This window comes from Poeciliopsis prolifica, unplaced genomic scaffold (assembly GCF_027474105.1).
Source record: "Poeciliopsis prolifica strain line A6 unplaced genomic scaffold, Auburn_PproV2 SCAFFOLD038, whole genome shotgun sequence".
Classification (NCBI taxonomy): Eukaryota; Metazoa; Chordata; class Actinopteri; order Cyprinodontiformes; family Poeciliidae; genus Poeciliopsis; species Poeciliopsis prolifica.
Genome location: NW_026562413.1, coordinates 3,492,211 through 3,504,742, shown reverse-complemented (window position 1 = coordinate 3,504,742; position 12,532 = coordinate 3,492,211). Strand labels below are relative to the sequence as shown.

Genomic DNA, 12,532 nt, shown 5'->3' with positions numbered 1-12,532 from the left:
CTTTGTGTTTTGTAAATGAAGACTGAAAATCTTGGTAAATATAGTATTTATTATCATGGATATTGAGATTATTTTGGTGATGCTGAAAAGGTGCTGTATGTATTTTCTGTGAGACTTGTTCATCATGCTGGGTTTTGCACATTTGTGCCAGTTATCCAGTTCTTTGAGGAAAAATTATACTGAAAATAAAAAACCAAAAAAAAACAAAAACAAAATGATGTCTTGCATTTGCATTTAAAGGTAAGTGATACCTCAAGATGAGCCATTTTATGATTCAGCTGAATTCTGCTCAGCATGACTTTTAATGCCCAGGCATAATTTGAACATAATAAAAGATGGCAATGCCGAACTTCTTTCCAAAGGAAAACATTCAATTCCAATACACATGCACTTATTCAGAGGATTGCATCAAAAGTGACACTTGAAAGACGTGACAGGAATCGAAGTTGTACAAAACCTGCTTCCTTTCCTCACATTTTGACCTGAACACTGAAATAACAAACTTTAATCAGAAGTTATAAGCCTATACAGGAATGTGTGAGAGCGAGCCATGGCAATTGGTAGAACATTTTCATAGCCATTATATCTAGTACATTAGGATGCAATTAAGAGCATCAGAGCTAATACCTTTGTTGCTGATGACACACTGGAAGGCATTTGTCATGAAAAGAGATTTAACATCAACAGTCATTATTGCAAATAAGGTCAGAATCTCCCAGTTTATCAACTCTTTTTCGCCTAAAGACTCACCAGATCCCCCAGATGGTTCATTCCCAGCTCATCGGTGTGCACGCCAAGGAAAGTCTCCAAGTTACGGACATTTATCATTTCCAGATTCTGTTCCCATAACTGTCTGCAACCCAACTCTTCAACCTCCAACAAATGGTGGTAAAAACTAATCTGTTACCTGATGAGCGTACAGCTTGTTATGGGTTCTCTTCCACAGCTGCCAGTGCTGGTCCAAATGTGACTGTGTAGAGGTCAATGTGACGCCACAAAACACTGTGAAAATCAGACTCTGAAACTTGTCAAGATCTGATGAAGGAGCAGGTATAAGCATTTTGCAATAAAAGTCAAATTATTAACAATTATTACCAGACAATTTGGGGGAAAAAAAACTCCAAAACAATCAACCAGAGGACATTAGACGCTTAATAAAATTGTAGAAAATGTGCATGTACAATTCATAAAGAGAATTAATTTAATTAATTAATTAATTAACTTAAATTAATGGTATGAAGTGGTCACTTCATACCATTAAACCATCACTGACCTGTGCAGTTGCAGGTCAGTGATGGACTCTTTCTAGGCATCTATTTATCTCCACTCTTGCTTCACATCTGCAAATTATTATACATTAGTTGTTAGGCGTTTTTTGTCCACTTGGTGGCAGCAAAAACAAGCCGTGAATGCATCCCAGATCATCCACCGAGGAACATGAGATGGAGGAAGGTTTTCCTGTGCTCCAAGGACTTCTATATTATTTTGCTCTTTTTATAATTTAGTATTTTATACACAACTTTGGATGAAAAAAAGACACATTAGCTCCAGTGAATCTAAAACCCATCCGTGTTTATGTCTGTCACTTTATTTGCAGCACAGATTGGTTTGTGTTTTACAGCCATAATGCTGTTATGTGATGATTGAATAAAATTCAGTCACAGGAAATTGAACATCAAATAGTCATAGAAGTCTGAATAGTTTCATTTAGATTAACTGATGTGTCAATTTGATAAAAAAAATAAAAAAAAACTATTTTACAATCGACAGAAGTCAGGGAATAATAATGCAAATAAAATGTATATAGTTTTGGAAATCTAGAAAAAGATTAATTAAAAAGGCACCAGTTACAGCTATCTTTAAATAATCCACACAGTTTTATTACTGAATCCTTTTAAGATTCTTTTCTGAAGGGAATGCAACCTTGGAGAGTTGGAGGAGGAGATGGTGAGCGAGTCCTCAGTCACCGCCCACGATGGAGACAGATCTGGTTTTTATTTATCGAGTTAAAACAGCAGTTTTTAAAACACAAGTTTTTTGTTTTTACTTCGAAAATGTATCACGCTATGATACAAATACTTCTTGAAAACGGATTGCAAAAACAATTCCTTTGTGTTTTTTGAAAATCTTTTCACCTTTGAAAAATGTTTTAGAAAATTTTTGTCATAAATGCAATTTGCACTGAGAACCAAAAATGCAACAAGAAAACCTTTTTTTTTTTTTGCATTAAAATACTGCACAGTTTTTAAAAGAAGAATGTCAAGCTTATTTTGTCTGGTTCCAAACACTAAATCATTTAGCTGACCATCATGTTTTTAACCTACTGAAAGGGACGGACGTCTTGATCGTATTCAAAAGAAAAGACGTTCGTGACCTTTGCCAGACATTTAAACATTAAAAGAGTTGTCGCATCTGTTTGTTGAAACCCATCATTTTTGCACACAGTTTCAGATTTTAATGTTTGTGTTTAGCTCGTAGTTTGTTAAAGGATTTAAGGTCCTGCCTTCTGCACCAGACCCCAAGTACTTTTAATTCCTCTTTAAGCACAACCCTACCAGTCAAAAGAGGATTTGCTGAAACATAAGCAGGGATTATACCATATACTTCACGTCATGTTTAGGAAAAGGGTCAAAATGATCATGCTGGTGGTCATCGTTGAAACCCCTCTGAAGGCACGGCGGAGCAGGGAGGCAGAGAAATGACTCAACGCAAATGTGAAGTACACTTTTCAGAGTTTTATTCACGCAAAATCTTTCAAAAACAATGTATTCGTTTACTTTGACTTCACAATAATGTGCTACTTTGTGTTTTTGCTTTAGATGAAATCTCTATAAATTATATTGCGGTCTAGATCTAAACTTGATGGGTTTGTATAAATAAAGACGAACAGGGAAGTTTCTTGTCAGTAGGGACTAGTTTTTGTGAATTCCATGTACGCAGAATAATTAAACAAAACAAAACAAAAACATTCCTCAAAAACTCAAGAATTTACTATCAACCTTTTGTAGTATTTTATCTGTACTTAGAAATAGCCCTGTGTTGGGAAAATTCTCATTTCCTGATACAAAAGTGTTAACAGTAAAAATTTGAATTTGGAAAAGGTAAAAACAAATCTGTAAAGTTTGATGGTCCAGATATTAATTTTATAATAGTTTCTGTTCCCTCTGCAGAGCATTTGAGCAGTTTAGATGTAAAGCTAACATCCACTCATTGTCCACAACCACTGGTCCTTGCAGGGCTGAGGGGAGCTGGTGGGCAGGATACATCCTGGACAAGTCGCCAGTTCATCACAAATACACACAACTACTTGTACTTTCATTTAGAAAGACCAATTAACATAACATGTTTTTTCTAACGTGGAGGAAGGTGGAATACGTAAAGAAAATCGACACATGTGGAGGAAAAACATGCAAACCACCAAGAGAAAGACCCCAGTGCAGGATTTGAACCCAATGCTCCCACCTGCAGCACTGAGCAGAACAGAATCCTTAAAAACTATATTATAGTTCAGAACCTTTTTAACCAACAGTGTTGTTAGTAGATTCTGTAGTGCTCTGACAGCACAGTGCACTTCTTTAAAAAAAAAAACATCAATATAAAATTAAAACAGAATAAATCTCAGTTGACTTCACAGCGTTGGGTAGACTGCTAACGTCGCAATGCCGCAGAGATTTTTCTCGTTCCTGGCAATCCGGATAAATCCTCCTTCTCCCCAAGCCGTTCCCCAGCTGAAACCACAGAAATATCACGTCATATCATTTTATTAAACAGCAAATGCTAAAAAAAAAGTAAATGTGACAACATTCCTACCTGTTTTTCACCAGCCAGTAGTCCTGTCCTCTGTCTGTGCCGTAGCCCACAACCAACACAGCGTGATTGATTAGCTTTGGGTTACAGTCAGGCGCGTTGTATAAACCTGCAAGAATCATTTATTTAGCAACAGGAACTGAAATAGTTATGAGTATGACGTTTTGATACAGCAAAAATATTGAATAGTTACTTTTTTAAATAACTATTTTCTGTCCTACCATCACAAATATAAACATGTGACGTCTGAAAATCAAAAGGTGAGCATTTCAGCAGCAAAAACAAAAGGTCGGGTTTGACGTAAAACAAAGGGCAAACATAAGACTTGGTGGAGGTTCTGTGATGCTGCGGGCCAGTCCAAAATACTTTTGGAACCATTTTAGGGTCCATGGCATCACAAACTCAGCAACACAAGATCATTTTAAATCAAAAATGTTCACCTCTGCCAAACAACTGCAAATGGACGATGAACGACTCTTTCAGCTGGATGACTAAAATCGTTTGGTTAAATCAACACAGAAATAGTTCACCATACATAAAACGAACCCTTTTCCAAGAACTTCCCAGTCCACAGACCCACATCCTGTGTGAGCTCAAAAGAAGAGCTTAAGAGAGAAACCACATAGATTGCACTCAGAAGAAAAGTCAAAAATCCATTTCTGTACTCCACAACCTTGTGAAGTGTTGTCGGAGAAAAATGTTTGTTTTAATCAGTTTTACCAGGGCTGGCCATGTGGGAGGAAGTTACCAACAAAATCAGTAATTTTCACAACGATATGATTTTTCACCTTCAAACTATAAAATAAGAAAACTTGCACATTATTTGCAGTTTTATCTATGAAGTTTATTCAAATCATTTCATCGTAAATCTGATTTGAAATGTAGTAAGGTTGACTTGAAAATGCAAGCTCTGGCAAACGTCCTGATTTCAGAGCCGTCAGCATCCTCACCTCCTTTGTACATATGGAAAGACGGCAGCATGGCGTTCACAGCCACGGCAACTGGTCCCACTGCTGCCACTGCAGCCTGCAGAGACAACTCGTCCCCCCGGGGAAGGACGTGAAAGTTGGAGCAGTGAGCCGCCTTGCCTTGGAGCGAGTAGCGGCATTTTCCATTCTGCAAACAAGATGCAAAATGTGGAGGTGTAGAAAATCTTTTGATTCAAGCTGTTATCATAGCTCTCTGTTTAGTTTATGATCTTTGTCTTGAAGATAAACTCGACACTACATGACTCCTTAGAGAAAAAAGGACATTAGAATGTTCTGTTTTTGATGAGTAGAATAAAAAATGAGAAGAAGAAAGAAAAAAAGGCCCGCGTCAGCATTCAGAGGATGACCTGATGTTCGTAAGGGTACGAGCTCTCTGAGTCGACGCCTCCATTGTGAATGATGTAGCTGAAAGCCTTGGTGATGTACCCTCCCCTGCAGCCGAGGTTTCCCTCCTTAGCGCTGCAGTCCACCAGGTTCTGTGGACTCAGCATCACGAGGACGCCCGTTCGCTTCTTCATCTGCCCCTCTAGAGCTCCCAGAGCACTGAAGGCCCAGCATGAGCCACACAAGCCCTGAATAAAAAACAAAAAGGACATTCAGACTTCTGCTATCTTCCAGGTTTTGCTGGTCTCCCTTCAGCATCTCATTCAGTACCTGGTTTCTGACGGGACCGACCAGTCCGCTTGTCCTCCAGTCGACACTTGTGGGAGGCGACGAGTCATTTGCGTCTCTGAGCGTGTCATTCCTGAGATCGAGAGGCTCCTCCACCTTCAAACCGTTCAGCCTTTCATTAATCTCCTCCGCTGTCTTAAAGCAGAAACACGACACAAAGCACAAGAATAGTGTTTGTCAAAATAATCAGGACATCAAACTCAGGGGACAACGAGTGGATCAAAAAGTAAGACTAACAAATCCTACATCAAATTACAACTTATGTTACAGAAGCCTATGGACCAGAACCACCAGGCACCGGAACTTCCCCACAGCTTCTTCCCCACAGCTGTCACGCTCCTGAACGCCTCCTGACACAAACTATAAGGACTGTACCCCCCCATCCCCGGACTGTTCCCCTCACATACACGATCTGTATATAATCTTTATATAATCTGTAAATCTAATCTGCCATTACTTATCCTGTATTATAAAACAACTAATATATATATATATATATATATATATATATATATATATATATATATATATATATATATATATATATATATATATATATACAATCCATTCTTCATATTCCTGTATATTCTGTATAATCTGTGTAATTTATGTAATATGTACATAGCTGTCATATTTATATTTGTACAAAACATTTATAGCACGTCATTATTCTCTGTTTATATCTTTGTACAACTGTTTATAAATATTTATATCCTGTATAGCACTTCTGGATAGATGCAAACTACATTTTGTTGCTTTGTACATGTGACAGTGCAATGACAATAAAGTTGAATTCTATTCTATTCTAACTATTTGTAAAAGCTTGCACAGCTTAAATTGAGTTTCATGTTTATGGATATTAAAAACGTGTAGATGGAAGAATTTTTTGCATTTCTGACTTTGACACCTTTCAAGGTGGAGCATTTATAGTGTTTGTGAAACAGTTCATTGTGTTTGTGTGTGAAGAAGAAGAAGAAGATTAAAATCAATCCCATTTCTAAACGGAGTCTAAGTCGCCTCTGCTCTGATTTTTGGCTGTATTCTTCAATACCATCCTGCACTCTGTTTTCTTTTATTCCTGGATATTACTGAACAGTGATGGCACTTTCCAATGTAACTGCGGTGCTCTGTCCTCTGACAGCGAGCCAAAAGCTTGTGTGAGCGTCCTAAACATTGGAGCCAGACTCCTGCAGCGCGTTGACATGCTACACCCATCCAGGCATTTCTGCTCAGGCTGCCCAGCCAAATGAAAACCACCTTGTGATATCCTTTAAAAAATACCCTGCATATTCAGGTTCTTCATCTTTATAATTGAATATCTGTTTATGATTTTTGATCGTTCATTTTATTAGTGGAAAAAAAATCTACAATTTCCTTTTTCTGCCTGTTTCAGCCTCATTCTAATAAGATTTGTATGCGCAGCTTTACCCCTAAGAGTGATAACAGGTATTAGGAACATTATTTATAACGTTTGCAAACTGTATGCTTTTCTGTATTATGTAATCGAAACTTTTAAATACAAAAATGAAATGGCTTACTTTATTTAAAAAGAAAAATCCAAACAAATTTACAAAAAACAAGCTACTCTGCTTGAAACAGTCATGCGTCTGTCCTGCCGCCATCTTTTAAGCAGATAAAACAAACCCTCTGAGGGTTGTGAAGGTTGATGACCTCTGGATTAGATGCTGTCTATGGCTTGAAAAAGCAGACTTTTGATTAGCCATTAATTATCGCTGAGTTTTACTATATTTTTCTAACTATTTCTTATTTGTTTTGTGTAGATCACTGCTGTTCTGCTTCATTTACTCGGCCTCAGAAAGGCAGACGTGCGGGACCCGGCTCCGGACCCTCGTCCTACCATGTCAGCGAGGTGATTCAGTCCCAGAGTGAAGCTGTGTTTTCCTGCTGAAGCCTCCTGGTTGTGTCTGAGCAACAACAGCAGGTTTTTCTCCCACACGGTTCTCCTGAAGCTCAGCTCAGTCTGAAATGGTGGCATCATACACGTTTGCACGTTTGTGCCAGAAATGTATTGAATGTTTTAAATATTTTTTTTCTTTCTAACTCAGACCTGATTGTCATAGGCTTTGCCATGTTGAGTTCTCCAGTCGTCCCACAACCTGTTTGTGGCCGATGAAGAGCAGCAGAGGATCACAGCCGCCAGAAGCAAAACGGCCCTCAACCAGACATGCATCCTAGAAGAAAAAACAAACATTTTACACGGTTAGGTGTCATCAAGGACTTATAGTTGGGGAATTATTTGACTGATCAGATATTTTGAAACTTAATATTAATAACTCTTTATGGCTCATAAATCAACTGTGTTGTTGTCAATATTGGTGAGAAGATTTCTCTTAATTTACCCACTGATTTTATGTTCTTAACACGAAAAGAAATTGTCACTGCGTCCCAGAATTACAGATTTTGATAAAAATATGTACAACTGTAGCTAACTTTCAGTATTTACAGCTCTGAAAAGAATTAAGAAACCACTTAAAATGATCAGTTTGTCTGATTTTTACTTTTTGTAGACATATGTTCGAGTAAAATGAACATTGTTATTTTATGCTATGAAGTACTGACAGTATGTCTCTGAAATTCAAAGCAAAAATTTTGTATTTATTTGAAGAAAATGAGAAATGGTCAAAATAGACACAGTGCTTTCAAACCTCAAATGATGCAAAGAAAACAAGTTCATATTAATTTAGATTAATACAACGATACTGATATTTTAACTCAGTTCAGAAATCAATATTTGGTGGAAAAACCTGGAGGTTTCGATTTCGCCAGCAGTCTCTTCATTTTTTCTAAAGTTGTATATTAATATACATATAAAACTTTTCTTGTTGTTAAGAATTAAATTAAAATAATCTGGTTTTCTAGTCTGGATAAGCGAGGATTGAGAAAATTATTTGTCAGCATATTGAGATGAGGGTTTTTTAAAAACTTAAATAAAACAGGTGATTACTTCATAGGTTTCTAATCATCTGTTAAGGAAGTCATATCGTTTTAGTTAAATGCAGGCTCACATGTGAATGCATTTCAAGACAACACCTCAAAGGTCAGTGTACCAAATACTAAAGTTTCCTGTTTGGACATCAGCCATGAAGTGAAGGGTTTTGCACAAGGCGGTCCTCCAAATGAACAATAACTCTTATTATGCTGCCACATTAGTTTTAAAGAGGAGAAGGAGTGTAGCAGGTGGAGACGTTTGCGAAAGACCCATCAAAAAGTTTGACTCATGTCATCATTTTAAAATGCAACAAGTGAAACTGGTGTGCACTTTTGAAAAAGTAACAAAATAATCTCCCTTTTCAATCTTGAATTTAGCAAATAGAAATAGCCAAACGTTATTTTAAGTCAGTCAGATTCACTACAATAAACAAATGGTGTGGAGTGTCAGCTAAGTTTCTGCTCACTTGTGCGAGCACATCGTTTGCACTTTTTGACGTGTTTTCATATTTTTGTTTTCTTTGAAATTTGCTGAATGAATTTCACACTAAACATGAAAAAAGTTGTGAAATAATGCATCGCAGTCCTATTTTATTATCACAAAACCTGGGAGTGCAGACCTTTGAAATACACGGTTCCAGATTAATGATGCTCAGTTTTTCACATCAGTTACATCAATGTGTTTAAAAACTATTCTCGTGTTTGAACTGGATTTAAACTGGTTTTTGCATAACTTTAATTAACCTGAGACAGAAAGCCAATAAACAATTCAACACCTAAAAATGGAGCATCTCAAGCAAAATGAAACAATCACTGGTGCTGGTGCACATGAACTTATGAGAATAAAGGACAACTGTGAAATATTTCTGCAAATGATAAAGTGTGTATTTTTACATCTGCTCACAAAGGGGAACTTAAAACAGGTTTCACTAGCATGTCTAGGCTACTTTCCTAGCCATCCTATCTCTGCATAATAATTTCATTTGCTCGCTATATTTACCAAGCAGCTCATCTCTTTATCGCCCCAAACTCAAAACCAGGGTTGCACATACCTCGACGGGATCAATCCTTGAGTTGCTAACGTCCAAAGAAGAAATGAGACCCAGCAAACGGACTCTCTGTTAAAGAAGAAGTCCTGTTTCCTGTTACATCTGATCTGTGGCTCGTCATGTGAATCTCATTTACTACCAGCTGCATTTGGCCCAATATAACCTGCCAGTATAAGTGCTGCAGCTGAGAAACATGAAGGTATTGCAAATCATCACGCAAATCAAAAGCAAGTCTTGAGAAAGCAGAAGTTGAGGAAGGAAATTCAGAGGAAACTAGTAGTTTTATTAGTGCAAGGCTGCTGTTTACTGGCACACTGACTCATGGTCTGATACTGTATGCTGACGTATAAAAAGAAGAAATACAGTAAGTGGTTTGGATCCAGTCACTTGGGACCATTAGATCTAATGGTGAATTTGAATTGTGTGTGTGTTTTTGGAGAGTTAAATGGATAAAAAAAGATTTCCCGCATATATAATAACAACCCCCCAAAACATTTATGTAAATTCCAGACATGCCTTTTGAGAAATATCCTCTGAGAAGTTGCACTTCAACCAAACTTTCTGTAACAATCTACATATGTGGTAACACTTTATTTGAAGAGCTGATCCTAACACTGACACGACACTGTCATAAACATGACATAATATCTACTATGAACATGAAGTGTCATTATTTACAAAATCATACAAATGCACATGCACATCTCTTCGAATAAAGTGTTACCTCATATTTTTGGCAAAAATAATATCGAACACGTGACCGTTCTTCTTGCCATTGTTAGTCAAGTTCACTTAAGCTGTTTGACTTCTCATTGCAAATGATAAATTTTCACTTGAGGCTGGAACAACCGACCATTTCCAAGCTTAATCACCCACACATCCAGACAGCAGGAGCTTGAACTTAATTGACTTATAATTTCTTCTAGGGTTTAATAATTAATTGCGACAGACTGGCGACCTGTCCAGGGTGAACTCCGCCTCTCGCCCGGGACGCAGCTGAAGATAGGCACCAGCACCTCCCGACCCCGTTAGGGAGAAGGGTGACCGGAAAATGAATGGATGGATGGGTTTTATAAATAAGTAGTTGAAAATGGGTCATTTTTCCTCTATTTACTCATATTAATGTGGTGTTTATGATCACGATGAGAACTTCAACTCTAAAAGTTGAAGTTGGCCGAAACAAAGACTGGTTTTGAATGCATTTGGACACACAAACGTCTCTTTTTATACTTTACCTCACAGCACATTGAACGTTCTTGTGTTGTCACAGTGAGAAAAGAAACAAGTGAAAGTTTGTTCTTTAAAACGCAAGACTGAAGACTAGTTGTGAGAAATATATTCAGATTTAAAATACAGATTTTGGTTTTTTTTGTTTGGCTGCAGCTTACCTTGCTCCAACACACTTCTCCTTTCATTCGCTTCACTTCACTGTTTATTGTCCTCAACAGTACCATAGAAATCCAGCCACAACACCAGACAAACAGGAAGCAAATGTAATGAAACAAACGTCATCATGACATTACGCATCGCCGAACTTTGATTTGGCTCAGACTGCTGCAGGAGTTCACCTCTGATCTTTCCCCCTTCCTGAATCCGGGTTTGGAAAGAGATTTGCTGATGAGCGCAGGTTCCCTGAGGTATAGCAGCAGATGGTAAGTTTCTGACTCAGCACAAGCTCTTATTGTGCAGAAATCCCAGATAGTTTGTGCGTCAACGCACCTCAGGATCCTGCAGCTGAGCGAAGAGACAGGTGGATCTAACACCTTCATTAAGATGGCGTCATGCAGGCATGGTGGCCATCTCTAAAGCCGTTTTTCCTGTCTAAACAAAGATGACTTTCACTTGACGCAATATGAAGAGTTTGCACAAATCTCAATTTATTGCAAAAACAAGAGTTGATTGGTTTCTCCTTGAAGATGACTCCCTGTCTCACAGCATATTGTTGAGAGTTGTGTTGGTCTCAATCGATTCCCTTCTCGGATTATTTACTTGCCTCCTGGCTGCTGACCTCAATTCATTAATCCACCAAAGCTTTATTTGCCATTGTAGATTTGCAGTCTGGCTATTTATTTGTGCAGTTGAAAAATATAAGTATCAATGTTCAGAATGTGGATGTGACATAAAAAAATAAATAAATAAAAGGAAATCTAGACAGATGTCTTGGGTAGACACTGAGAAAGCGTCTGTGCAGAAAAATTCATCGGTATTTTTTTCTAAGAGGAAATAAATGAGCTGCTCTCATTCCTTCTCAGCAGATTGGAATATGAATGTGAAAGTCAGGCAAAGCATCATTTCTTTCTCTTAAAAAACCCCCAAAACAAACAAAAATAAAACATTGCTTGTCTTTGCCAGGTCTGCTGATGTCAATTATCAACTTTAAATCTAATTATGTTCATATTTCTTGGTTTTGTTTTGGTTTGTTATGCTTCATGTAAAGCAAAATGAAGCTCCAGGAACAATAAAGTATGAAGAAGTTGAGAATCAAACAATAACAGCCCGTCCTGTATCACAGTTTTCAGATTTGTTATCTGAGTGCTTCCACTTCAGTTCACATCACAGGATTTACATAGTTTCTTACATCCGGAGTAAAGATTATGTCGTCTAATTTAACAAGGTCTTGATTGAAAAGTCAAGTGCCTCAATAATTATGTGTGTGTAAAGATTGGACCCATTTTCCAAGAGGTTCTCTCTCTTAAATATTAAGATTTTCGCTTCATTCCACCACCTTCAGCACAGCACACACACACAAAATTATTAAACCTATTTGGTGTTGAAAATCATTCAACACCAATTCAGTTAGTAGATGGACTACTAACTACTAGTGCCCGACCAAAAAGCTCAGATCAACCAGAATGCATTTGCAAAAAGCCCAATTTTCAGTCTGAATCAATTTTGTAAACTTTCTAAAGTTTGTGTCGGCTCTCAGGTGCCTGTTGCTCGGACTCTTCTCCATCCCAAGCGACGGGCAGACCTTCATCCTGCCATCCAAGAGCCGTGTGTTGGAGGGAGTCCAGCAGCGAGTGCATATAATCCCCCTGCACGCTCTCCACGTCCACAGTCGGGTTG

The 12,532-nt window shown here is 37.8% G+C and overlaps 1 protein-coding gene across 2 annotated transcripts; it reads right to left on the bottom strand.

Annotated features, from left to right (window-relative positions):
• Window positions 1-2,739: 2,739 nt before the first annotated feature.
• On the bottom strand, window positions 2,740-10,942 carry ctss1 (cathepsin S, ortholog 1). 2 transcript variants are annotated; one of them, XM_055054106.1, is made up of 8 exons: window positions 10,855-10,942; window positions 7,537-7,660; window positions 7,327-7,449; window positions 5,451-5,603; window positions 5,144-5,368; window positions 4,758-4,923; window positions 3,811-3,916; window positions 2,740-3,728 (listed from the first exon to the last, which is right to left on the bottom strand). In XM_055054106.1, the coding sequence occupies exons 2-8, from the start codon at window positions 7,657-7,659 to the stop codon at window positions 3,629-3,631; spliced, it is 996 nt and encodes a 331-aa protein (XP_054910081.1). In that variant the 5' UTR covers window position 7,660; window positions 10,855-10,942; the 3' UTR covers window positions 2,740-3,628. The 2 variants fall into 2 exon arrangements, with proteins under 2 accessions (XP_054910081.1, XP_054910080.1); XM_055054105.1 differs by lacking the exon at window positions 10,855-10,942 and adding an exon at window positions 9,470-9,555.
• Window positions 10,943-12,532: the final 1,590 nt, after the last annotated feature.

Excerpts from the sequence above, each read along its gene's own strand:
- ctss1 (XM_055054106.1), bottom strand. The coding sequence starts at position 7,659 with ATGCATGTCTGGTTGAGGGCCGTTTTGCTTCTGGCGGCTGTGATCCTC. Across the intron at positions 3,917-4,757 it reads TTTCCATATGTACAAAGGAG|GTTTATACAACGCGCCTGAC; the intron begins GTGAGGATGCTG and ends TGATTCTTGCAG. Across the intron at positions 3,729-3,810 it reads TACTGGCTGGTGAAAAACAG|CTGGGGAACGGCTTGGGGAG; the intron begins GTAGGAATGTTG and ends CTGTGGTTTCAG.